Source organism: Heterodontus francisci, chromosome 33 (genome assembly GCF_036365525.1).
Source record: "Heterodontus francisci isolate sHetFra1 chromosome 33, sHetFra1.hap1, whole genome shotgun sequence".
NCBI lineage: Eukaryota > Metazoa > Chordata > Chondrichthyes > Heterodontiformes > Heterodontidae > Heterodontus > Heterodontus francisci.
In genome coordinates, this window is record NC_090403.1 from 34,138,116 (window position 1) to 34,163,974 (window position 25,859).

At 43.1% G+C, this 25,859-nt stretch overlaps 1 protein-coding gene across 2 annotated transcripts in view; it reads left to right on the forward strand.

Moving 5' to 3' along the window:
* asic2 (acid-sensing (proton-gated) ion channel 2) overlaps positions 1 to 25,859 on the forward strand; it is a 460,127-nt gene that overhangs the window by 402,808 nt on the left and 31,460 nt on the right. For both annotated transcript variants that reach the window (XM_068013288.1, XM_068013289.1), the window contains exons 7-9: positions 11,050 to 11,197; positions 17,531 to 17,622; positions 23,176 to 23,255. In XM_068013288.1, the coding sequence (XP_067869389.1) occupies positions 11,050 to 11,197; positions 17,531 to 17,622; positions 23,176 to 23,255 (320 nt within the window). The remainder of the gene's footprint in view (positions 1 to 11,049; positions 11,198 to 17,530; positions 17,623 to 23,175; positions 23,256 to 25,859) is intronic.

The following is a 25,859-nucleotide window of genomic DNA, read 5'->3' on the forward strand; positions in this document are numbered from 1 at the left end:
GCTTATACTTACCCGCTTCCTGCCACCATGATGGCCTCTCAGAATTAAAGTAATGAAGACTCACCTCAATGCATTCACTCTGTCACCTCATTTCTATTTGGGTTCCATACTGTTGGCGGCACAGTGGCGCAGTGGTTAGCACCACAGCCTCACAGCTCCAGTGACCCAGGTTCAGTTCTGGGTACTGCCTGTGTGGAGTTTGCAAGTTCTCCCTGTGACTGCGTGGGTTTCTGCCGGGTGCTCCGGTTTCCTCCCACAGCCAAAGACTTGCAGGTTGATAGGTAAATTGGCCATTGTAAATTGCCCCCAGTGTAGGTAGGTGGTAGGAGAATGGTGGGGATGTGGTAGGGAATATGGGGTTAATGTAGGATTATTATAAAAATTGGTGGTTGTTGGTCAGCACAGACTCAGTGGGCTGAAGGGCCTGTTTCAGTGCTGTATCTCTAAAATAAAATTTAAAAAACGAATGCCTAGTGCCCAGCTTAACCACGTGCTCTGGCCCAAGTGAGACACTTAACAAAGGAGGCTGTGCCTACACTGGCAGCTACTAATGGGGAAGGGCGAAATCATCATCTCACGGTTAAGACATGATAAAATAAGCATTTTGCACAATGAATGATAAATTCAATAATGACAAAATTTATAACAGAAAACAAATAGTAAATTTCAAACACCCATGAAACCCCAAGTGTGTCTAGGTGGTTTTCTTTATTTGTTTTCAGCCTCTACGAGGTGTAACCCCTGCGCTAGCAGCTAGGCTGGAGGCAGGCTGCTGATCAGGCTGCCTCTTGGCCAGGAGAGCCCCGCTGCACTGGTGCAGGACTCTCATCAGGCGTCGTGTGTACTGGAGCTGGGCTCACTGGTGGAGTGGCCAAGGAGCCGCTGTCCACACTCAGAGCGTCTTGAGCAGAGCCCCCAGCTGTGGAGGTCAGCATCTCCTCCTCCCTTTCAAGGCTCACTTGAACCTCCCTGCTGACCAGAGAAGGACGAGGAGCTGGAGAAGACTCCAGGTGCCTCGCCCTTCTCTCGCCTTGCCACTGCTGTGTTGAGCTCATTGCAAAGTCAATTGTGTGCAGGTCTGCACCTATCTGTGGTATTTGGATCTCCTTGAGGGTTGCCAACTGCTCATGGAGGAAGCCATGTGCTTACATGCGTGAGATATGGCATCACTCTTGACATTGATGGACTCCTCCATCGTCTGCTCATGACTGCGCATGGCCTCTGACATCTCTGCCAGATGTTGCCTGACCCCTCTCTGCAACTCCAGCATGCCCTGTGCTGTCGACACTAGAGGCTCATCATCAGCCTGGGGCTCAGCATGGGCCTGGCCACCCACAGTCCTCTGACTGTTAGAGACCTCAGCTGTCTCAACCTCAGCCAGCTGCTCGGGCGTGTGTGCGGTGCTCTCACCAGCTTGTGACCCTGATTAGAAAGCCATGCATAAACCAACTGAGGTGAAAATATCTCCGTTGGTGGAAGGTGCAGGAGAGTCAACTGATGGTGCACCCTCTGACTCCTCCTCCTCAGAGGTTGATGGCTGTCCCACTCCAGTTGGAGCCTCCTGTGGATGCCGACCTGCATGGGAGAACACAAACATCTGGGTTGGGCATTGCAGATCTTCTCATGATAGCCAGCATGATGTGTATTTCCAAAAGTGCGTTGGATGTCAATTGACGATAATCCTCACTTTCTTATGCGGACACTCCAGTCTCACCATCTGCTATTGAGCAACCGCCCTGGGTCACCGTTAACTCCATTCCCAGCTGCTGAGAGAGGCCATTTGTCTGCAATTCCTCTGCCAGTCAGTCAGGTCTCCCTGTTGTTATAGAGAGATACAGCACTGAAACAGGCCCTTCAGACCACCGAGTCTGTGCCGACTAACAACCACCCATTTATATTAATCCTACATTAATCCCATATTCCCTACCACATCCCCACCATTCTCCTACCACCTACCTACACTAGGGGCAATTTACAATGGCCAATTTACCTATCAGCCTGCAAGTCTTTGACTGTGGTAGGAAACCGAAGCACCCGGCAGAAGCCCATGCGGTCACATGGAGAACTTGCAAACTCCACACAGGCAGTACCCAGAACCGAATCTGGGTCGCTGGAGCTGTGAGGCTGTGGTGCTAACCACTGCGCCACTATGCTGCCCACTTGTCCTGCAAGTGGAAAGAGGGAGTTAGTAATAATTCACAGGAAGAGCTATCTGACAGGTGTGCTAGTGGTAGCCCCTCGCACCCTGCTGGGATTTCCTATATGGCTCATCCCCACGTCAGCTCTCAGGGGAGGTAATGCGGGTGAGCTGTGAAAGCAGGTGGCCTGTGGCTGAGATGCAGCCATGCATCTGGCAGGATGTGGTGATGCCTAACCCGCTTTGCCAGCGCCTTTGTGGTTCTTCCCTCCTCATGTTGCGCCACCTCCTGTGGAGCCACATGCAATCCCCAAAGAGGAGAGAGATGTGGGGCAGACCGAAGGAGGTCGTTGACTCTGTTCCTGCACTGGACCCATGTTCAGGGCATGACTCCACGGCTGTTTACCTCCTCTCTGATCTCCACCCAGGCTTGCTTGGTCAGGCGGGAGGACATCTTCTTGCCATCGCTGGGGAAAAGGACCTCCCACTTTTTCCCTTGCAGCCTGGAGGAGAATCTCAAGGAAGGAATGGCTAAACCGTGGGGCCACCTGGTGCCTTGCCTGTGCCATACTTCAGCATCCTTGTCGGCGGGCGTGGGGGGCCCTGGAGTCACTCTAGCACCAGTTTCATCTGTAAACAGCAAATGATGCAAAGACAGCAATGAAAGCAGGGCAGGCAGCACCTTCTCCGGAATCATCTGACACCACATTCGGCATCTCGAAACCTGCCTCCCGTCGTGTAATTGGCTGGGCCCCACGCCTCCATTATTGTAATTGGCCGCCCGCTGCGTGATTGTGGTGCGCCAGCCGCACACATGACAAGCTGACATGGCGTCCACTTGCGGGTCTGCCGCTGAGAACAGTGATGTGAATGCTAAACCAGGCCCGAGGTGTGCAGAATTGGTCATGGGCAGAAAAAAAATACTAGGGATGTTGGAGGTCACCGTAAATTCCAGAAGCGGAGAAGCCCAAGAGAGTGAATCTCTGGCAGGGAGGCAGATTGTATCTGAAGCTGACAAACCAGTCGAACCAGTGGTCAGTCACAGGCTCAGCAGGGAACAGCAGCAGTGAGGGAAGGGTTGTATTGATCAAATTTACTTTAAAATTTAAGCAACAGATCAGAGACACAGCAGCTGAGTCTTACAGTGCAGTCCAATGCAGCCACGTTTTGATGTCTAGAGAATTCCGGGCATTTGGAAGCTAAATTTGAGGAAGAGCCCATCGTTCACTGAGGAAAGCAAGGAGCAGGCATGGTTGGGGGATGGACAGTGGTGGTTTAAACTAGCAGTTATACTGCATATATTACCAGATGAAAGGACATAGTTGTATTTAGTACTGTAGAAGCAGGGTTATACAAGTGTTGCAAACAGTTGCTAGCATTTGATAGCTTTAGTTAAAGGTGATTACATCAGTTCAGTACACAGTTATTATCCAAATTTAATGCACCCATACTCCATTTCCTTTTTCGAAAATTAAGTTTTCAAGTGTTTACACACAGCTCCATAATTTGTGAAGCTCTTCTACATTATTATTGCATGTTGCTAGCAGCAGAATTAGATCGGATAGATTAGATTTCTTGTTATACTTGTGCCTGCACTGGGATGCAGCTTGTTTGAGGGTTGAGGTAATTTGCTTAGTCATAGTGGTGGTGGGGGAACTGGATAGGATGGGCTCTGTGGCTGAGGACAGCGACCTCACCAGATTTAGAGCTGGTCACTGCCGATGGCCTACTTTCCCTTCTGGAAGGTGGATTAGAACTTGTGCCACATGGGTCACTATTTTCAGTTATGATCTGTATGATGGAGATTTCAATATGACAGACCAGGTTGGTTGGCTTCCTTCCATCTACGAAAGATAATGGACACGCAGCCAACAATCCATTTAGGTGGGGTGGCTTCTCTTGGTGCACCTTTGCTGATGGCTATGATGGCCAATCCTTGAGAGGCAGGTTCTGCCACAAGTGCTGCACATGAAGTTGCCAAGTGACGTCGTAAGTTGTTTTTTTACATTGATGCCTGTTGCCAAACTGCTGTTGCAACTGGTCGTCGTGGTAGTACACACCAGTCCACAGAATGTGTCGCCATTTCCCTCTTTCGTCAGTTGGTAACTCCCAGGTGTGATAGTCAACATTTAGGGCCTTCATGTCACACTGCAAGCATCCTTGAAGCAGAGCTTTGGGCGCCCCACTGATCATCTTGTCCCGGCTACCTCATCATACAGAAGGCGCTTGGGTATGTGACCGCCTTCCATCCTGTGGACATGTCCGATCCACCAAAACCGACTCTGTTTGAGGATTAGTGTCAAAAAATTTGGGAGCTCTGCCTTTGAGATGACTGCTGCATTTGTGATTTTGTCCTGCCAGGATATACCCATAATGCGCCACAGACAGTGAAGATGGAAATTATTGAGCTTCTTTGCCTGGTAGCTGTAAGTCGCCCATGTTTCACAGCCATACAGAAAGGTGCTGAGGACACAGACTTATAAACCATCAGTTTGGTCCCATTGGTCAACTTGGTGTTATCCCACGGGCATTTCGCAAGTCGGCCAAAGGTGGTAGCTGCTTTCCCTATGCGTGTATCAAGCTTTGCATCAAGGGACAGATTGTCTGTCACCGTGGACCCAAGGTAGCAGAATTTGCCTTGATAGAGATTGCCATCTGACCTAGTATGCAACTAGACTCCTTCCATATCTGCAGGGAAGACGAAGGTCAGGAGCATGGAGAAGAAGATGCCAAACTTTAATTTTATTACAGATGAGGAAAGTCTGCAGTCCATCCACCCAACAAGATCCTAAAGCACCCCACCACCACCCCACTCACCGCAATACAATTGTTTCTTACATAGGAACATATTAATTAGGAGTAACAGTAGGTTACTCGGCCCCTCTAGCCTGCTCCGCCTTTCAATAAGATCATGGGGGCACTGATTACTCCACATTCCCTCCTACTCCAGATAACCTTTCACCCCTTGCTTATCAAGAACCTACCTCTGCAGAACTTCCCTACTTTTGTATTCAATTCCCCTTGCAATAAACGATTATATTCTATTCGATTTCCTGATTACTTGCTGTATCTGAATACTAACCTTATGCGATTCATACACTAGGACACTCAGATCTCTCTGCATCTCAGAGCTCTGCAATCTCTCACCATATAGATAATATGCTTCTTTTTATTCTTCCTACCAAAATGGACAATTTTACATTTTTCCATATTATACTCCATTTGCCAGATTTTCGCCTATTCACTTAACATATCCATATCCCTTTGTAGCCCCTTTTGTCCTCTTCACAACCTACTTTCCTACCTATGTTTGTGTGATCAGCAAATTTAGTAACCATACCTTCGATCCCTTCATCCAAGTTATTTATGTAAATTGTAAAAAGTTGAAGCCCCAGCACTGATTCCTGTGGCACACCAGTCGTTACATCTTGCCAACCAGAAAATGATCCAGTTATGCCTACTCTCTGTTTCCTGTTAGCTAGCCAATCTTCTATCCATGTCAATATGTTACCCCCTACACCATGAGCTTTTATTTTCTGCAATAACCTTTGATGTGGCACCTTATCATATGCCTTTGGAAATCTACGTACAGTACATCCACCGGTTCCCCCTTATCCACAGCACGTGTTACTTTCTCAAAAAATTCCAATAAGTTGGTTAAACATGATTTCCCTTTCACAAAAACATGTTGACTCTGCCTGATCACCTTGAACTTTTCTAAGTGCTCTGCTACAACGTCTTAAATAATAGCTTCTAACATCTTCCCTATGACAGATGTTAAGCTACCTGGCCTGTAGTTACCTGCTTTCTGTCTCACTCCCTTTTTGAATAAAGGAGTTACAGCCGTTATTTTCCAATCTAATGGAAACTTCCCTGAATCTAGGGGATTTTGGAAAATTGAAACCAACACATGAACTATCTCACTAGCCACTTCTTTTAAGACCCTATGATAAAGTCCATCAGGACCCGGGGACTTGTCAGCCCACAGCTCCAACAATTTGCTCAGTACCACTTCCCTGGTGATTGTAATTTTCTTGAGTTCCTCCCTCCTTTCCATTTCCTAACTTAGAGTTAATTCTGGGATGTTACTTATATCCTCAATAGTGAGACTGATGCAAAATACCTGTTCAATTCATCTGCTATCTCCTTATTTTCCATTATTAATTCCCCATACTCACTTTCTATAGAACCAATGCTCACTTTGTTAACTTTTCTTTTTTAAATATCTATAGAAACTCTTGCTATCTGTCTTTATATTTCTAGCTAACTTACTCTCGTACTATAATTTTTCCCTCCTCATTAATCTTCTGGTCATTCTTTGCTGTTTTTTATATTCTGTCCAATCTTCTGACCTGCCACCCATCTTTGCGTAATTATATGCATTTTCTTTAAGTTTGATACTATCTTTAACTTTTTTAGTTAACCACGGATGGTGGGTCCTCCCCTTGGAATTTTTCTTTCTCGTTGGAATGTATCTTCAATGTATTCTAAAATATCCCTTTAAATGTCTGCCACTGCATCTCTATTGACCGACCCCTTAACCTAATTTGCCAGTTCACTTTAGCTAGCTCTGCTTTCATGCCCTCACAATTGCCTTATTTAAGTTTAAAATACTATTTTTAGACCCACTCTTCTCTCCCTCAAACTGAATGTAAAATTCAATCATATTATGGTCACTGCTGCCTAGGGGTGCCTTCACTATGAGGTCATTAATTAATCCCATCTCGTTGCACAATACTAGGTCTGGTATAGCTTACTCTCTGGTCGGCTCCAGAAAGTACTGTTCCAAGAAACCATCCCGAAAATATTCTATGAACTCCTCATCTAAGCTACCTTTGCCCATCTGATTTTTCCAGTCTATATATAGATTAAAATCCCCCTTGATTATTGCCATACCTTTCTAACAAGGTCGCATTATTTCCTCCTTTATACTCCATCCTCCCATGTGGTTACTGTTAGGAGGCCTGTACAGTACTCCCACAAGTGACTTCTCACATTTATCATTTCTCATCTCTACCCAAACCACTTCTACATTCTGATTTTCTGAACTTAGGTCATCCCTCTCTGTTGTGCTAATACCATCATTAATTAACAGTCACCCCTCCACCTTTTCCTATTTCCATGTTCTTCCTAAATGTCATGTAACCTTCAATATTCAGGTCCCAATCTATGACATCCTGCAGCCATGTCCCTGTAATGGCTATCAGATCATACTTGGTTATTTCTATTTGCGCTACCAGTTCATCTGTTTTGTTTTGAATGCTACGTGGATTCAGATACAGAGCCTTAAATGATTCTAGGCTTTTTACCTGCACTATATCTGAAAGTCCAATCCATATATTGATCATGCTTTTTATGAAGAAAGACTTTCTTCTAATCTCAGTACTGAATTTACTCGATACCATTTTGAACCTATGTCTCTTTGTCCTATTCCCTCATTGTCCTATTCCCTCAAGTTAGCTTAAAATGCTTTTATAGATTCACCTCTTTCATATCTTATACAGCTTCGAGAGCATCACTTCTCAGATGCTTCAGCCTCAATAGTAGCCCTCCCATGATGGATGGAAGAGGGTTGTGAGGGGAATTTAAATATAATGATTTAAATATGGGGAACATACCTTTTTTATGGAAACGGATATCATGGTATCTGAGTGTCCCATTGTGGAGCAGCAGGACACACATTAGCATATTTAACTTGGGCTCCCACAGTGCAATTGAGAGCTCAATTGAAAATTTACTGTTTCTGCATAAGTTTCCAGGGGGTTGGGGAACCAGTTGTGAAAGGGAGTGGGAATTGCCAGCTCCACAAAGTAAGTGCCTTTTTGTAGCACTCTGTGTGGGCCAGGAGGAGCAGGATTGCTTTCCCCAGGTCTGACAAGGAAGACTTTGACCTCCCCTGCCAAACACAGCCTCTTTATCTCCCCTGCCATGATCGCTGACCTACCCCACCCACCGCCTGCCCACGCCCTTCCAGCCCCAATGGCCTATTACTCCCTTCAGCCCTGCTCATGACCATGCCTCTCTCCCAATTGTCGGGAGCCATCCCCAAGGGTCCTGCCGCTGGTGTTCCCACCTAGCTGCTGACCTGGTTGTCAATTTGGTCAGTTGCCAGCCAGAAAATTTGGCTTAATCTCCACATCCCCGGCCTTGGCAGACTCTTCAGTCATTTTCAGCCCCCCCTGTACCCTCCTTATACATATCAGGAGCTACCTTCCAAAGCTGAAAAGACCAAATTTCTTCAGATTTTCTCAACAGGCCTTTGATGCTAGGCTGTTCTCTGCACTGCCTCCAGCACTTAAATATCCCCCCGGTGTCTCAGTGAGCAGAACTGGATATAATTCTCAATTTGTTGTATGAGCAGAGCATGAGGCAGTACCACACCTGCATCACAGAGCTAGTTCACTAGTAATGTACCGGTAGATACCAATTGGAATGAGACATCACAGAGTATCAGTGTGTTAAATGCAAGTTGTTTGAAATGGGGAATTTAAAGTGATATTTGCTTAAAAAAAAACAGTGCAATGCTGTTTTCCATCACTTGATGTCAATAGTGTACTCCGTCAAATCTGTACTCTGCAAGAAAAAATTTCTGAGTGAGCATGTTGATAGTTGTACTCTATGTGAGCCCTATTTCAATGGTCCCAGTTCATTGTGGGCTTCAGAAATGTCACTATTTTTTATACATCACTGTAGCTTTGTGTCTTCCTTAACACACACAATCTAAGCAATTGTAACCAACTAACAAGGGAGTGCATCCTCCTCCTTACTGTAATTATGCCAAACATATTGTTTTAAAAGCAGCACTGGGGTTCAAACCCATGCCTTTATATTAAATTGACACTCTGGGATGGAAGTGAATTACCTTATAAAGCATTATACAAATGCACATTTAATCATCCTCCATCCTCTCTTTCTTCTTTCTTTCTCAGACTGAGAAATTGTTTAATAACATATTTTCCAAATCATGAAAAGTATCTGGTATTTAAATCCCGGGTACCTTTTATTTATGCTATTTCAGATCTGGAATTACAAGTTTGCTAAATGTTAGTTTTTGGGATAATTGGATAGCCTCTTTTACAGTGACACACAGCCATCGACAGTGATTCTCTCCAGGGTTTTTCGACCTGTGTTGGTATTGCCCAACAGAGCAAACTTATTTCATCTTTTGTTTCATGTGCCCCTTTTACACATCTGCTGTCCATGGTTATAAAGTAGCATTAAAAATAGACACCTTACACTGGCACACTTGCACAAAGGTCTTGTGTTGGCACAAATCCCTTTGCAACCCAAATTGCAGCTTCCTTTCCCCAAAAGGTTATTGAAGCCAGGGGCATTATTTTGCTATTTGTTGCAGAGAAAGATGTTCAGATAATCCTCTCGATTCTCATCATGATTGAATCCGATGTTAAATTCACGAGAACTTTGAAAAATTGATCTTAAAGGGGGAATCAAGAGTACCAGAGTGAGAGTAACTGAATGTATTCTTGTCCTGCATTTGAAAAAGCTGACAGGGCCAAAATCAGCAAAAGCTTTTCATTCAAGGTCACAGTAAATGAAAACATAAATTGTTATGCAGGTCCACACAACTCACTCAGTGAACAGTCCCTCATCTGTATTGAAGGCAAAGAAAAGGTAATTGCAAATTCTTCTAAGAAAGATTTCAGTCTTTTTACTTTTGGAAAGTTGGTTACAGACAGTTGACTTTTCTGTGTTGTCATAAGGCTCTCCATGAAGCAGGCAGTTGTGCAGTCAATCAGACTCAATGTTGCTTTGCCAGATGGTTTAGAAGCCTGAAATAGCAGTGAATTAAGAAGTACTTTGAGAATCATGACCACTTTGGATGAACAGCATTTTAATTTCATTGCTGTGCTTCATTTGCTTTTAATCATAGAGGTAATAATGTGGTCTTAAGTATTGGTAGCTTTATAATTGATTCTGATTCAGGGTAGACAGGGGACCCACTGGGAGTCGTTTTATAAATTGTGTGTCAAGAGATGATGGACAACTTGATCTTGCTTCCTGCCTGATCACAGTCAAAGGGAAGAGAATGATTTTTTTTTTTAAAACAACACAATATTAAATTCTGGTATAGATTGCCATCAAAAAAGTAGGCCTGTGCTGATGTGCCTTGTGTTCAGTTTTGTAAAGGAGTTGACATATTCAACACAGCTATAAATTGTAGCAACATAACTATGGGATTTCTCTTCAATCCATGTGAGACTTTTTTTTACCGTTGTTAATCCCCTGTTCATCACGGGTCATGGAGGTGTTGTATATATGAAAGTTATTAGGAAGTTGGAAATAAAAAGAGAAGGCATGCAGAATTTTTATGCCTAATGGAAATGCCTACTTTAAAATAGAGAAAGAGAGAAAGATTTGATAGTGTCAGGGTGAGTGTTTAATTAACATAGCTGGCAGTAATTTCTGCTCTAATGTGTCTGGCAACAATGCAGTGTTAATGTGGATTTGTCTTAACATCAGCAATGTACTGGAGTCATGGTGGGCTTCTTTATTCTGCTGTTAGCAATGATTCAAAATCGCTACACACTTTCTTTTTTTGAATCCATGCTAAAAAACAGAAATTTTACAGAAGCAGTTTAACCACTACACCAAAAATAGTGCACCTGTCTCACAGTTCCATTAATGTCTGAGGATGTCTGCTATTTGGCAGGACGCTGAAAATATTGAGAATGATCATTGGGCAGAGAAAAGATGGGTGAAGTAGGAGAGGTCACAGCAGAGTACAAAGACAGTTCAGTTCTCCAGCACTGGCAACATCTTAAACATTTTAATGAGCGCACACATCACAATAAACAGTAAATACACCAAAGTGTAGATTTGTGTATGAATAGGAACCACAAAAGCAGCTGCTGTAACAAGAGCTAATTTTTCTTTCCTTGTTCACTTTACAGCCTTGCTGGCAGAGATGACTAATTGTCTCTGCAAGATACCATGCTATCTAACTCGATACAACAAGGAGCTGTCCATGGTGAAGATTCCAAGTAGGACCTCTGCAAAGTATCTTGAAAAGAAATTTAACAAAACTGAAAAATACATTTCGTAAGTAAACTTTTTGATATTATAATCAAGCCTGCTGTCTTCAGAAATTTGAGATCACTTCCATAGCCAGAAAGTGTGACCATGTTCGAGCTTTTAATCAAGATCTTTTCTTCAGCAGCATCACCAATGTTGTTCAGATGCTTCATGTATACTGTGCAATTTTTTTCTGCATTCTGTGGATAATCTCCTTGTATTCCTCAGCACCAGTAAGAGTGACAACACACTTAAAAAAAAAGTGCAGAAACAATAAAACAATTTATTGAAGTTTCTCATTGGAGGTCAGGCTGCTCATCAGACATTCAAATCAACCATTTGCTTCTACTAAACTCGTAAATTTCATGAGTTTAGCCAGTTTGCTTTCAATTGTTACATTTAGTTATCCTGCAGGAAGTTGAAAATGAATAGTGACCAGAGAATAAAGGTGGCAGGGCCAATGCCTGAGAGATCAAAGTACAAAAGAGTCAATCAAAATGGAGAGACTTACTATGCAATATATTGGAGAGCTACCTTGTTCAATTCACAGCAAAACTGAACGACTTCCTAGTGTCACGGGGAAGACACTATGAACAGGGACATTAACACTTCCATGTTGGTACTTTGTGTTGTATTTTGGCAGCTTTTTGATTTATTTTTAGTACACAGACACTTTTGTGTAGATTCTATTCAAATCCTCTCTCCAGAGCTGAATAGTGACACAGCCTTTCCAGAATTATATTAGTCTTTTTTCCCCTGCTGTTGTTAACTTGTTTCCCACTGATTATTTTCGGGTTCTTTCAGATACACATCTATAAAGAGAATACAGCTACTCTAAGCATTTAGTAAGAATTGCAGTACGCAGACAATGCCAGTCCTTCAAAGTGCAAAGTTTCACTTGTGATAATGGCTCCAATGCATGGGTGTGGAACATCTGTTAGGCCTACTACCACTACTCAGACAGATTGCCCATTGGAGCCTGTGAGGATTTTGCCTCATTTGCATTAGCCTAAGAATGTGTGATGGGGAGAGAAGGTGAGGACTGTGGGAAGCATTTCCAATTTTGACACATCAGTGCTTACCTATATTACCAGAGCTCTGACAATTTCTGAAGACTCCATGTCTGTTGTTAAATATATTTCATGGTGAGGTAGATAACCCCCTCTCCTAACCAAGTCCTCTTTAAACCTTCATCGCCACTATCTTTGATTGATTTGAACAGGGGTTCCTTAACCCAGTGTACCATCCAGTCTGTGACTTGACACTATCAAGCAGATATTACCTGTAGGCTAGGCTGTATTGGACCCAGGTTCCAGATGTAGAAGGAGGTCATCTAAACTACTGCTGACTCAGTTCTGTCAGAGAGTAGAAAAATACTGGGCTGAATTTTATTGGGGCGCCGCCCTCTGTAGCGGCGCCCTTTGAACCCCGATATTACGCGCAGGGCCTCATTAGCATCACTGCGCTGAGCCTCCCCCCGATGTGGGGGGAGGCAGGACATTCGGCGCTGTGAGGAACCCTTTGACAGTTGTGCAGCAGGTGCTGGGTCCCTATTTTAAGCGGCCCAGCACCTGCTTCCTGATAGCTGTCAAAGAAATACTTACCTGATTACTGAAGAGTGGGTCTGCTGGCAATCTGGCAGCAAAGCAGAAAGTGCTGCAGAAATACAGCAGGTCAGGAAGCATCTGTGGCGAGAGAAGCAGATTTAACTTGTCCAAGTTCACAGATCTGAAAGTTAACTCTGCTTCTCTCTCCACAGATGCTGCCTGACCTGCTGAGTGACCCCAGCACTTTCCGCTTTGCTGCCACATACTTACCCTGCCGTGTACCAGTGTCCTGTGAAGTTCCAATCCTCTTCTTCCACTCAAGTGTAACATTCCTTCTTGTAGGTGTGCTTCACCTGGGTGAATAATCTTAATTTGCACATTCCAGGATGTGAAAGTTAAATAGACCATAAAAGGTATTACAGAGGTTTACAGAGAATACAGTGACACAAATGGGAATGCACGGGTGTCACAGCAATGTAAATCCGTCTTTCACCAAATGTTCCTCACCGGCATGGTGTGTCCTTTTCTCTGTGCGAATGATGTGTGCCAGCATGTAGCGCCAGTGTCACATCCCTTTGCACCGTTAGCCCTTCAGAAGAGCCAACATATGCAGTAACATCATTGCCATGTCACCATTACTCATGAGCATCTCCATGGATGCAGTGACATGGGCATTGGCTCAGTCAGCTGCTGCCTCTAATGGCTTACATGGGGATGCTGCAGACATCGACTGGTGCACAGCAGGTGAGCGAGGGTGATGTGTGGCTTGCAGAGCTCATTTCGGTTCCTATGGAGCAGACAGCCTTTGTCTGACAAGCCACTGCCGTACATCCCTGGCTCACTGCTAGCCCTGTGTGCAGAGCCTGGGTGCCATCTGCCCTCCCATACGTCTTTCATATTGTAGGTCCTCAGCATCCTCATAGTCCAAGGAGGAATCCTATTGACATCTCTCCTCATCTTGCCAGGCCTATTGGGTGTGTAGTTGTACAGAGCAGCAAAGAAAGGAGCTGGCCTTTTTGGCCCATAGTACAGGGCATCACTCTATCTATACAGGCATTGGAGGTGCTCTTTCAGCATGCCGATCTCCTGCTTAATGGTGGCTGATGTAGCTCAGTGGCTGGCATTGTATCTCTCCTCTGCTGCAGTGGTGGAGTCTCTCAACAATGTCGGGAGTCATGTCTGCAAAGGATAGCCCTTATCTCCAAGAAGCCACCCCTCCATCTGAGCCAGTTCAGTGAACAGCACTGGCAGCCGGGACTGGCACAAGACCCAGGTGTCATGGCAGCTTCCTGAGAAGCAGTCACACATTCGCTGCAAGCATCTGCGGTGTTCACATACCAGCTTCACCAAGATTGAGAAGGCTCCTTTAATGGTGATGTCTGCAGGTGGCAGACTGGCAGTAGGCCTGACATGAGTACAGTCTATGAACATTACAACCTATGGTTCTCCGGCAATGGTGCCAGAACGAATGGCCTTCTGGGCCTGGCTGTGTGAGTCCGTCCTGAAGTGGACATCCTCACTGGCCCTCTGGTGCAGGGAATTGGTGACTTCCCTGATGCAGCGGTACACTGCTGACTGTGTGACCCCACAAAGGTCTCTGGTGGGCTCCTAAAAGGCTGCAGAGGCGTCAGGCTTGAGAACCACTGCCACTATGAGGAACAAAGGCATGGGATGTCCACCGGAGCCCATGGGCTGGAGGTTATCCTTGAGCAGGGCACAGAGACGTGTCACCACCCTCTATATATGCGCAATCCCCTCTGACACTGGTGCTCTGACATCCAATGGCATGTCATGTGGGGCCTGTAGATGCACGGCAACCATAATGGCGGGCTTCCCTTGGGGGCTGCTGCTCACAACCGGGGCCTCTACGTGGATCGCACCTGCCTGTTGATTTTGCCTCTGGTGCTTATGGATCCTCATGTGCAGAGGATCACGTAATGTAGGATGAGCCATACCTATTTCCATGTGATAAATAAAGTTGATCCCTGCATGTATTCGAAGGTTCCTAACAGATTTAGGCCCCTGCATATCCCCACTCCCTCCTCCCATCCAGAATGCAGAGTTAGACCCCTGTGTATCCCCCCTCCTTCCTCCCTTCAGTAATGCAGAGCGAGGACCCGCCAGCTTTTCAGATCGTGAACGGGACGGCACGTGACGGCCACGCATTCAACGGAAAATCCGGCAGTGTGCGGTGGAGAGGCAGCGGGCTGCATAATCAGCATAGGTAAGTAAGCATTACCATATGCTAATTGTGGTGCCGCCGCCATGCGGCGGGGGGGCCGCACCGAGGTCCTGCCGCAGCCGGTAAAATGCGGCGGGCCTGTCTCGACGTCACAGGCCGAGGCGGGCCTCTCCCTGAACCATTTTACTGGCCCCCGCGCCGCGGCCCGTGGCGCCGAGCGGCCAGTAAAATTCAGCCCACCATGTGGGAAGCAGCACAATCAAGTGCTAAATAATGAACAATACTAATAGCATTTGAATATTTGGAACTTGGGATAAATAGCCTTGTCTGTTCATGTGCTAAAATAGAAATACATCTTGGAGATAAGCCTTGAATGGGTTTTACAGAATGGTTTGAATACTCTGGAATTAAATGAACGGGAATGGTTAAATTATTTTAATGAATCCTACTACTCACAAGTAATTTTAAAATGTGTAGTAGAATCTGGAATAGGATAGAAATCCCATTCCCAAATGCTTGCTCGGCTCAATTTGAAATAAGGGGCTGGATTCTCGAGGCCTGCCACTGATATCGGCGGCGGGCGAGAAAAATGGCGGCCTGCACACCCGGGATGCAGGCCAACCGCGGCGGCTCATTTAAATAGCTTGGCCGGATGGCCCATCGGTCACTGGCAATGGGGTCAGCTGACTGTGCGCAAGCGCTGATGCCATTTTTAAAGGACCTTGAGCCCTTCCGGGATTTTTAACAAAACCATTAAACATTTATTTAAAAAATTAACACCAGTGTTTTTGCACCTCTCCCACCAACACCCCCCCAGTAACCACAATGTTAAATACTTGCCCTCTACACTCCAAAACACTTTCCTTTTTCAAATAACCTTTCCCCGCCTCAAAGTGCATCAACCATAAACTTTACCCCTTCCCACCATCCCCTCCACCAATGGGAAACCTTTATCGTTGTTCCCCCACCCTCCCTCCACAGAAAAGCTGACCTCCTCCCCCCTCCCAATCAGTGTCGCGCCTCAATTCCCCAGATGGGGTTGGAAGGCGCGGGAGTGTCGGATAGCGGCATGAAGATCGTAACGGGACCGCAGGCGGAGGTGGGCTTGCAATTAAATCAGGTATGTAGACTTATTTAAGTATGTAAATTGTAGTCCCGTCGCCAAGCGGTGAGGAGGCCGCCACGAGGCTTCTTCAAAGCCGGCAAGATTGGGCCGGGCCCAGCCGGCGTCGGGGTCTGTGGCGGGCCTCATCTGGGGCAATCTTCATGCCCCCCCATCCATCCCCCGCCACAGATCCTGATGTCGAGTGCTCTATTAAATCCAGCCCAAGGTCTCAAAAGATCAAAAATCAGCCAGTTAATGAACTGTTGGAAGAGATAGGTGATGGACTGAGATGTTATAATATCCACTTTGATATTGATTTTGGATGGCCATCTCCCCTCTAGCAATGCAGAACTGGACAACTTACAAAAGAAAATGTACTGTATTGAAATATGTGTCACATGCAGGGGGCGGGGAGGGGAATTTACTTCACTTTCTTTTGAAGCTGCATTCTACATAGTTTTTTTATAATCATGTTTACAATTCTATCACAGAATAGCAAAAGGAGGATGTCTGCTTCTATCGTAAATAATGCTGAAAAATTGCTTATTTTAGGTTTGAAAGGGGCTCATTAATTACCAAGTGACAGTCATGAATTTTACAGTAGTCTATTCATACAATATATGATTCTCATGTGGCTTTCATAAAAACTTAGATAAACTTCCCAGATTAGAGTGGAGTTTCCTACACTCAGCTGATAACTGTGAATTAGTGCCGTGGTTACCAAGGCCAATACTTATGGCGACTAAGGCAAATTCTGTTTTAATTGTATGAGGTTGCAGGATTTTTCCCAGGATTTGGGAGTTTGTGATGATTGTGAAAGCCAGTGACCTTGATGACTATGATGCTGACAGGACAGTCATAGATAATGAGACTCAGTATGACTTGTTACATTGCACCAGATGGATAGTGCCAGCATGCTTTTGTAACATTGACGCAACAGAGAACTTAGCACCAGTCTTTTTGGTGCCACTTGCTGATTATGAGAACTAATACAGCTATTTCAAATTTTATTAACTGCTGGCAGCTTGCAAAAAAAGTAGTTCCAATTGGATTGTAACCTCACCCAAATAAGATGAGTCTCCCATTTACTTGAGGAAATAACTATCAATTGGCCATTTCTGTTCTATAATTCCCCTTTTATTTGAAATGTCTGGGAAACATGAACAGATTTGATGTGAATGAATGGAAAAAAATTACATAGGAACTGTCAAAGGCATTTTACAGTTGGATTCTTTAAAGTTGTACAGTTGTGCTATGCAGTCTAACGTTGCCTTTGTGATGCAGTTTTGCACAGCACTGTATCAAAAATGCAATCTACCAACATTCGGTTCCAAGTAGGAACAATTTTATTTTCAAGAATTGACCTGTATGTAGATAAACACAAATGCACTCACACCTATATACATACACGTGAACGTGCTCGTGAGTTCACATCTACATTCACATTTGTATGCTTACCTTCACACTTTTGTGTACTTTACACAACAAACATTTCATTTGCTTTTTGTAATTTTTTTGTGTTGCAGGGAGAATATTTTAGTGCTGGACGTGTTCTTTGAAGCACTGAACTATGAAACTATTGAACAGAAGAAAGCCTATGAAGTGGCAGGCTTACTTGGTGAGTGATCAGATTTAATGAGCTGCACTGAGTGCCCATTAGTGCTTACTTAAAAGACACAATTGGCCTTTCTGAGCCAACAAGGGCCATCTTCCATCTCTTTAGAAAGCTATAAATACAATCCCTTCACAGAAACCTACACATTTCCTGCAGCATTAGAGCAACTTCAGGTGCAGTAATATTAGAAAGTAACAACAGACCTTAAATATTACCGAATGTAAATGTTCACTAAGGAGAAGCAAAGAGCTTTGATTGATCCTTTCACCAACAAAAACTATATTGATGTACTTTTCTTTTGAAGATGGCACAAGTAATTTAGCATTGCGTCTCAATATGACTCGAGGCTAATTTCAACTCCATTACGGGCAGCACAGTGGTGCAGTGGTTAGCATCACAGCTCCAGCGACCCGGGTTCAGTTCTGGGTATTGCCTGTGCGGAGTTTGCAAGTTCTCCCTGTGACCGCATGGGTTTCTGCTGTGTGCTCCGGTTTCCTCCCACAGCCAAAGACTTGCAGGTTGATAGGTAAATTGCCCCTAGTGCAGGTAGGTGGTAGGAGACTGGTGGGGATGTGGTAGGGAATATGGGATTAATGTAGGATTAGTATAAATGGGTGGTTTATGGTCAGCACAGAAACGGTGGGCCAAAGGGCCTGTTTCAGTGCTGTATCTCTAAATAAAAAAAATAAAAAACAAGATAAATATTGCATTGGGTGATTTTCCTCACTGTTCACAATGAATTAAAATTTTCTTGGCAGGAAATTTGGGTGTTACTCTCCAATTTCCACCTAAAATGCTTCTCTTTTGCTGCATCTCCTTATTTTTGAGCCTGCCTGCAATCTGCCCACCGCCTCCCCACTGACCTCATTCGTATATGTCAAAGTGAAACACATTGGCACAGCAGCAGCAAGTTTCCTGAGTTTACATTGCTAGTGCAAGCTAGGTAAGTTAAATTGAGATAAATAAGGTGAAGCAGCTGCCAAGATTGGATGATACAGCTGGATTTGAGGACTCTTTGGCACAGCGGAGACTGGGGATTTGAATACAGATTTCTGCACCTGGAATATACTTTTTAAAGTGTTTTTTCTAACAATTCTGCCTGCACAATATGGTCTTGCCTCTAACTGCTTGTACAGGATCAAACCACTGCAAGATTTTCAGATCTCCTGATCCACTATCCACAGTCAGGAGCTCTCAGGAGCAGGTATGCAATTCCCTAAGGGCATACCCTTGAATGCCAACATCACAGAGGAGAGGGAGCACCACATGACGGAGTAAAGAGGATTCAATTACCATTTATTGCAAGTTCATCACAGCACATTGTCATCACTGAAGTCTTCTGATGAGATGTTAGATTGAGACTGACTCTATCTGGTTGTGCAGATGAATGTTAAAGATTGTCTGGCACGATTTGAAGGAGACTAGGAAGTTCCTCCAGTGTTCTGACCGGCATCCATTCCTTAACCAATTCCACTACAAGAGATGAACTCCTCATTTGTCTCATACCCTGTTTGTGGGGCCTTGCTGTTTGCAAATTGGCTGCAGCATTTGCCTACTTAACAACGGTGACCACACTTCAAAAGTACCGAATTGGTTCTGAATCACTTTGAGACTACCTGAAGATGTGAAAGGCCCTACATAAGTGTGAGCTGTTTCTTTCTAACAATTGATTAGAGACTGCACTGAGGTCTCCACTGCACTTCTGACAGTGAAACTTTGATGTTGTGCCTTAGCACAATGAGTAAAATATCAAAAACAATCTTATCTGTGTCCATCTGAATCCAAACAGTGAACTCAAAACAAAATTCTAAAGGTTTTCCACAAGCCGTAAGCTGTCAGAGAAGATACATAAATGCCTTGGTAGTTTGTCTCAAAGGCTGAAGTAATTTTGCAGCTCAACATCTGAGAAAATTGTTTCTCCTGATATAATTGCTGCAGGGTTAACTGTTTCACATGCCCTGAATTATCCCTGTTTAAAAGCTCTTTAATCTTTGGAAGCTTTAAGTATATATCATTTGTAAAGGGCAGAACGAAGGCTGCTTGGCTCAAGGATGCCTATTTCACATGCTGACTTTGCCTATGATGTCAGTTGCCTAAAATTTCTTCCGGTATGTGATAATCACACTCCGACAAATAAAATGCTATTTGATTCTGCATTCCACAAGATCCTGTGTTACTGACTGAAAGAGTTTTTTTCTCTGCCAAAGTTGAACTGATCTTTTGCTTTCTTCAAACGAAGAAAAGAACTGTCAAAGATCTGCTGTCATGTTCCTGTCATCTCAACCTCCAGCTTCAGGTTTCATCTAAGATGCTTTTTATTTCCTTCTAGATGCACAGGGAATTCTGAATCCTCTGAGATAGATCTCAGCTGCTCTTAAAGACTTTCTGCACAGATTTTTATGTGACATTGGAGCCCCAGTGTTTCAATAATGGGAAAAATGGTGTTGAGCTGTTCCAATGCACAGGCTTGCCTATCGCTGTAATTTTTTAATGAGAATCCTTCCCTCTATTTAAGTAGGTACAGGAAAAGCTTTACCAGAGTTTTACATGCAGCAGAAATTAATCAAAGCACCAGCTGTTAAAAAGCTGCAGTTAGCTATTGCAGAGGAGGTTGTAGTGGCAATAGAAAAGTGGAGTAATGGATTAGAGTGTCACAACTGAGATACAAGAGCAATGCTGCTTGGTTTGACATTGAAGACGTGGATGTCCTGCTACAGGAAATGCACCAAAAGACAAAGCTGCTGTTTTGGAGTGAAGGTTATCCAATAGTAAAGTTATAGTTGTGAGCTGCATCAAAGGAGATTGCCAACTGAAGCCTTGCAGCCAGTCTGGTCCAAAACACCTGACTGGAAAAGAAGCCAACATTTTCTGGCATCTAGAAAAATGCAATAAGTTTGCTCCTCACTTGTGCACACTGTTCTTGTAGGGTCCATCAAGGAAGGCAGAAACCTAAAATAGGAAGGCACACTGGACAGTACCATTTCAAGTTTGTTTAAACAAACTTTTTCATTGTCCTAAAGCTGCATGGCACACTTGACATGGAAAACCAACTGCCCAAGGCCCATCTCTGCCATTGTGGAGGAGTTTCTCAGTGATATTAGTAGTGGCATGCCACTGGCAGCGCCACGAAAAATCAGATCTCAAATGTTATGTAATTTGGCAGTTCTTTCACTGAGCTATCTCCAAATTGCTTTTGGAAGAGTGGCTGATTTAAACACCAATATTTTATTTAATTGTTGAAACAGACACATACACTGTGTCTCAATCATGCAGAAGCCATTAGCTGTCATGTTGTTCATTCATGTGAATAATTACAGACATAATTGTGTCTCGCTCAGAAATCAGTTTACTCGGTATTGCCTCCATTTCTTGATGCACAGCAGTGAGCCTTTCAAGTGAAATTGTGCTTGCCTCACCAGGCTGCAAGCTTATCCCAACATGTCTGAAGGCCCTGTTCTGAATTTGGTTAGTTTATGATTGCCATCATCTTCCTGTTCTTTTATCAGGAAGGTCAAAGACACATTTTGGCATTAAAAAATGATTAAATTGCACACATTTTGCAAAAATAAAAAAGGGAACACGGTGGTCAGCATACATTTTTCACTAAGTGTATTACATGGCTTTCTAATCTAATTCATTTCATTGACCTTGCCCATATTATTAATCTTACGACTGTGACACTCACAAAATGAAATTACAAGAACTCAACCTGAAGAGTTATAAAAATTGACTTTTCTTTTGAAAAGGTGGACAGTGTGCTCCAAAATGGCCACCAAAGGTCAAAAGACCTCACTTTGTATATTCAAACTGTCTACTGTCTGTTAACAAACAAAAGAATACATTCCAAGCTAAGAGGTGTCAATTGCACCCATCCTAAACTCAAGAGACATTTTTGAATTGAATGCATTCTTCTGAAATAAAGACGGTGTAAAGTAGCCACATCCTGGGTCGGTCACCCCAAGGAAGAACTGTGTGTCCCAACAGAGGCGAAGGTATGAAACTATTTTTCACCTTAAAAGTAGCTCTCTGGAGAGAGACCCAGGAAGAAGCATCACAAAAGCATGTCCAGCTGAGAGCTGGGAGAAAATCCAACAAGCAAAAAAGGAAGGAGCCCTGCTGTAAATTCTACATTTTTGACAATGCAGCAGAGAATTGGAAGTGATCCTCTGTCTTCAAACTGATCTTTCAACCAGCAGAGAAATCTACAAACAGTTTAGGCCTGCAACTAAAGGGAACTTGACCTCCGAGAGAATTCAACAGGTTTACCGTGAACCACAAAACCCTACCTCACTTCAAGCCATTTACCTCTTTTCCTCTCTATCTGTCTTTTGTGCGCGTGAGTGAATGCGTGAGCGGGTGCAGTTGCAACAATTTCGGGACAAGGCATCTTGCTCAATAAATATTTCATCTTCAATTTTAAACCTACAAGAAAATCTGTCGCTGTCTGTTTATTTGACAAAAAAAACACAAAGAGGTTAAACCCTACTAACAAAAACACTTCTTGTGGTCAGGTGGGAATTGAACAGTGAGAACCATCCACACCCCTCACCATTTGGCTGGAACACTACCCATATAACCTACTTGTCACCATGTTAGTGATATCAGTGTAATTTTTGAAATTGCTACCTAAAATTCCTATCATTGCTAATATTAACCAAACCAATATGAACTACATATATTAATAATATTTGAACTTTTAAAATGTGTTCTTTGCATTTTTTTTCAAGTTGTAATTTTCAGCCTTTCTGGCAAGCTTGAATTTGTACAGGCAATGATGGGTCAGTGCAGTTCACAAGCTACAAAGGTCTTTCATGACTTCAGGTCATTACTGAAAGCATCAGTAATTGTGCTGATGTCCATCTGTGTTTTATGCATCACTGTTATGGCCATGGGCATATTTTGTTTCTCCACACTGGTTTACTGTTGTTCAGAATCTTTATTGTGAGCAGCATCATTTAATAATAAAATTATGTAGAACAGAAGAAAGAGTTAAGGACCATTTTGCAAGGAGTGAGCATTGAACTATTATTTTTACATAAAACCCTATGTATTAAGAATTCCCCACCCCCTTCATTTTTCCCTGCTCCTCTCCTAAAACTGCAGATCATCAGCCCCGGCTAAGGTGTCATTCTCATCATGCTATCAATACTCCAGAAACCCATTCAAGTTGTCATTTTTAATGAGCCCAGAGTCGGTAGCTATTCAAATATGGACAGTATCACAGCTGAACCTAATCCTATCCTCACCTGACATTTGCACTTATGACCTTTCCAGCAGGGGTCACTGGGCAGCACTTGACAGTGGGGACCCTTATTTGTTTTCCCCTCTAAAGTCTAGGAGCTCTGAAGCCTACTGTAGCTCCCATCGAGCCAGGGATGGAACTTGGAATTTTTCTCATTTAGATGGTTCAGGATGTACTGGGCAAAGCATTTAGCCCTTAATACAAGAGGGGAGATAGTATTAAGATATTTGTAGCCATCTACATATTTAAATGGAAAACGCAACCTCTCTTCTGCAGAAGTATCATTTTTACTGACAGTGTTTTCTCCTTTGCAGGTGACATTGGCGGCCAGATGGGCTTGTTTATAGGTGCTAGCATTTTAACAATATTAGAGCTCTTTGATTACTTGTATGAGGTAAGATTCCTATGAGGACGACTTATTTTGGCACAATTTGTTTAAAGTCAAATCATATCATACAAAGTGATCCTGGTAGAACTGTTGCTCATGTTCTTATTCTGCTTCCAGATATCACAAATTACTTTTGTGCTTACTAAGTATACATACTTTCAAAGTATGCATTTTGCATCTAGCGGGAAGAGTTCCACTGCTATTTGTAATGAAATCATAAACTTAAGGATAAATAATAAGTTTACAATTTTGTGCAAACAGAAAGCAGAGGAAATCCACTGTTTTAATGGCAGTTATTGGGGGCTGCAGTAGAATGGCGATCAAGTCACTGTGAAAATTAGTCTAGAAATTACTTTTTATTAATGCATGAATTCTTGGCACATTATATATGGCCTCACTTTGCTATTTTAACAGAGCCATTAAATCACTTAAAATAAACTAATTAATACTAATATCACATGGCCTAATGTCCAGGCAATAGTTATTTAAAACATGCAAATAAAGAGGGAGCTTCATCTCAGAATCCCTGTTTAAAAATCAAGTCTTAAAGAATCAGGATGATTGAGTCTCTGTCACACTGTCGCATTCAGCAACTCCAGCAAGGCAATTCCCCCATTGGTGATCAGTACTGAGCGTTTGGAAAAAAAAACAAGATCGAAAAAGAAAGAAAATAGCAATCCAATTTATATTATATAGAACTATCTAGAATGTTCAGCACAGAAACAGGCCATTTGGCCCACCAGTCCATGCCAGTGTTTACGCTCCACATGAGCCTCCTCCCATCCCTCTGCATCTAACCCTATTAGCATAGCCTTCTACTCCTTTCTCTCTTATGTGTTTATCTAGCTTCCTCTTTAATGCATCTGTGCTATTCACTTAAAGAAGTTTCTCATGAATTTTTTATTGAGTTAGTGACTACCTTATATTTGTGGCCCCTAGCTTTGGTCTCCCCCACAAATGGAAACGTCTTCTGTATGTCTACCCTATCAAGCCCTTTCATAACCTTAAATATCTCTATCAGATCACCCCTCAGCCTTCTCTTTTCCAGAGAAAAGAGCCCCAATTGTTCAATCTTTTCGAATATAACCTCGTAGTTCTAGTATTACCTTCAAAAATCTTTTTTTGCACTTTGTCCAGCAGCTTTATATCCTTTTTACAATATGAAGACCAGAGCTGGTCACAGTACACCAAGTGTGGTCTCACCAAGGTTCTATACAACTTCTCTGTTTTTCAGTTCTCTCCAGAAGTGAACCCAGTGCTTTGTTTATTTTTATGGCCTTATTAACCTGTGCCGCTACTTTTATTGATTTATCTATCTGTACCGCTAAATTCCTTTGCTCCGCCATATCATTTAGACTCTGATTTTCCAAGCAGTATGTGACCTTCCTACCAAAATGCACCACCTTACACTTATCTACATGGAAGTTTATTTGCCAATCACACCCCCATTCTGCAAGTTTATTATGTCGTCTTGTATTTTGTCACCGTCTTCCTCAGCATTAACTGTACCGTTCCACCCCCAACCCCTGTTCCCCCATTTGGTGTCCTCCACAAATTTTGAAATTGTATTTCCAATTTGCAAGTCCAAATCATTTACGTGTGACATAGTATCAACACTGCCATGCATTTTGTTTAAAAATGTGTGAAAATGTTGAATGTGTACATTGAACAAAACACAAAAAGAGCTTTGTAACATGCCCCACCTTCTGCTTGCATTACTGTTCATCATATTTATTAAACAATTTAGGGAAATTTCAGATAAGAGCACAACATGGAATTCAAATGTGCCAATCTGCATATTAGTAAATATTAATTAGCAGTTAAAACACATTTTTCCTTTTCTGAATGAATGCAATATAGTCCCTGCAGTGTGCACCACAGAGAGATCTGCCTGCGTCTCTGTGATGTCAACAGATTGGCCTTTATACTAAAGTATTTTTGGTTCATGTTTAAAGACTCTTTGATATGTAACAGCACGGTGGTCATTATGGCAGACATTAGAGAATCGGAAACAAAGCCTAGAATGCTGACCTTTGTGCATGTGGAATAAAAAACTGGAAAGCATCTATTAGCATTTCTGCATTGGTTTGCATTAATTTACATGATATTAAGCTATCTTTGTACACAAGCATAAATTGTTGGGATTAAATATTGCCAACTCCAGTGTTACATGACTGACATTTAGACATAAGTTGGCAACATGTTTGAAGGTGCTCTTTTCAGTGATTATAAAAGCTTTCAGATGTAGACACATGTCTTACTGTTATTATTAAATGTTACCCAAATAACATTTGGCACCATGGATCAAAAAACGACCTTTGGTAGACTCCATTTTATATCAAACAGATTTACAAGGATCACTGAGACAATTTCTTGGCCTTTCTAATCATATTACAAATAAAGTGTATTCTGCTAGACTGAATGTATTAGAAGATTCCCTGATGCATTGCAAGCTTTGTTGCACCATGCTTTGGTCTAACTCAAAACTTAACAGAATTGCTGCAGCTGACTGACTGTGTTGCATATGACAAAATCTGCTTAAAATGAGTACTAATGATGAGCACTTGGCCTGGCAGTCTGTGCTGTCTTACATTCACAGTATCTTGTGCT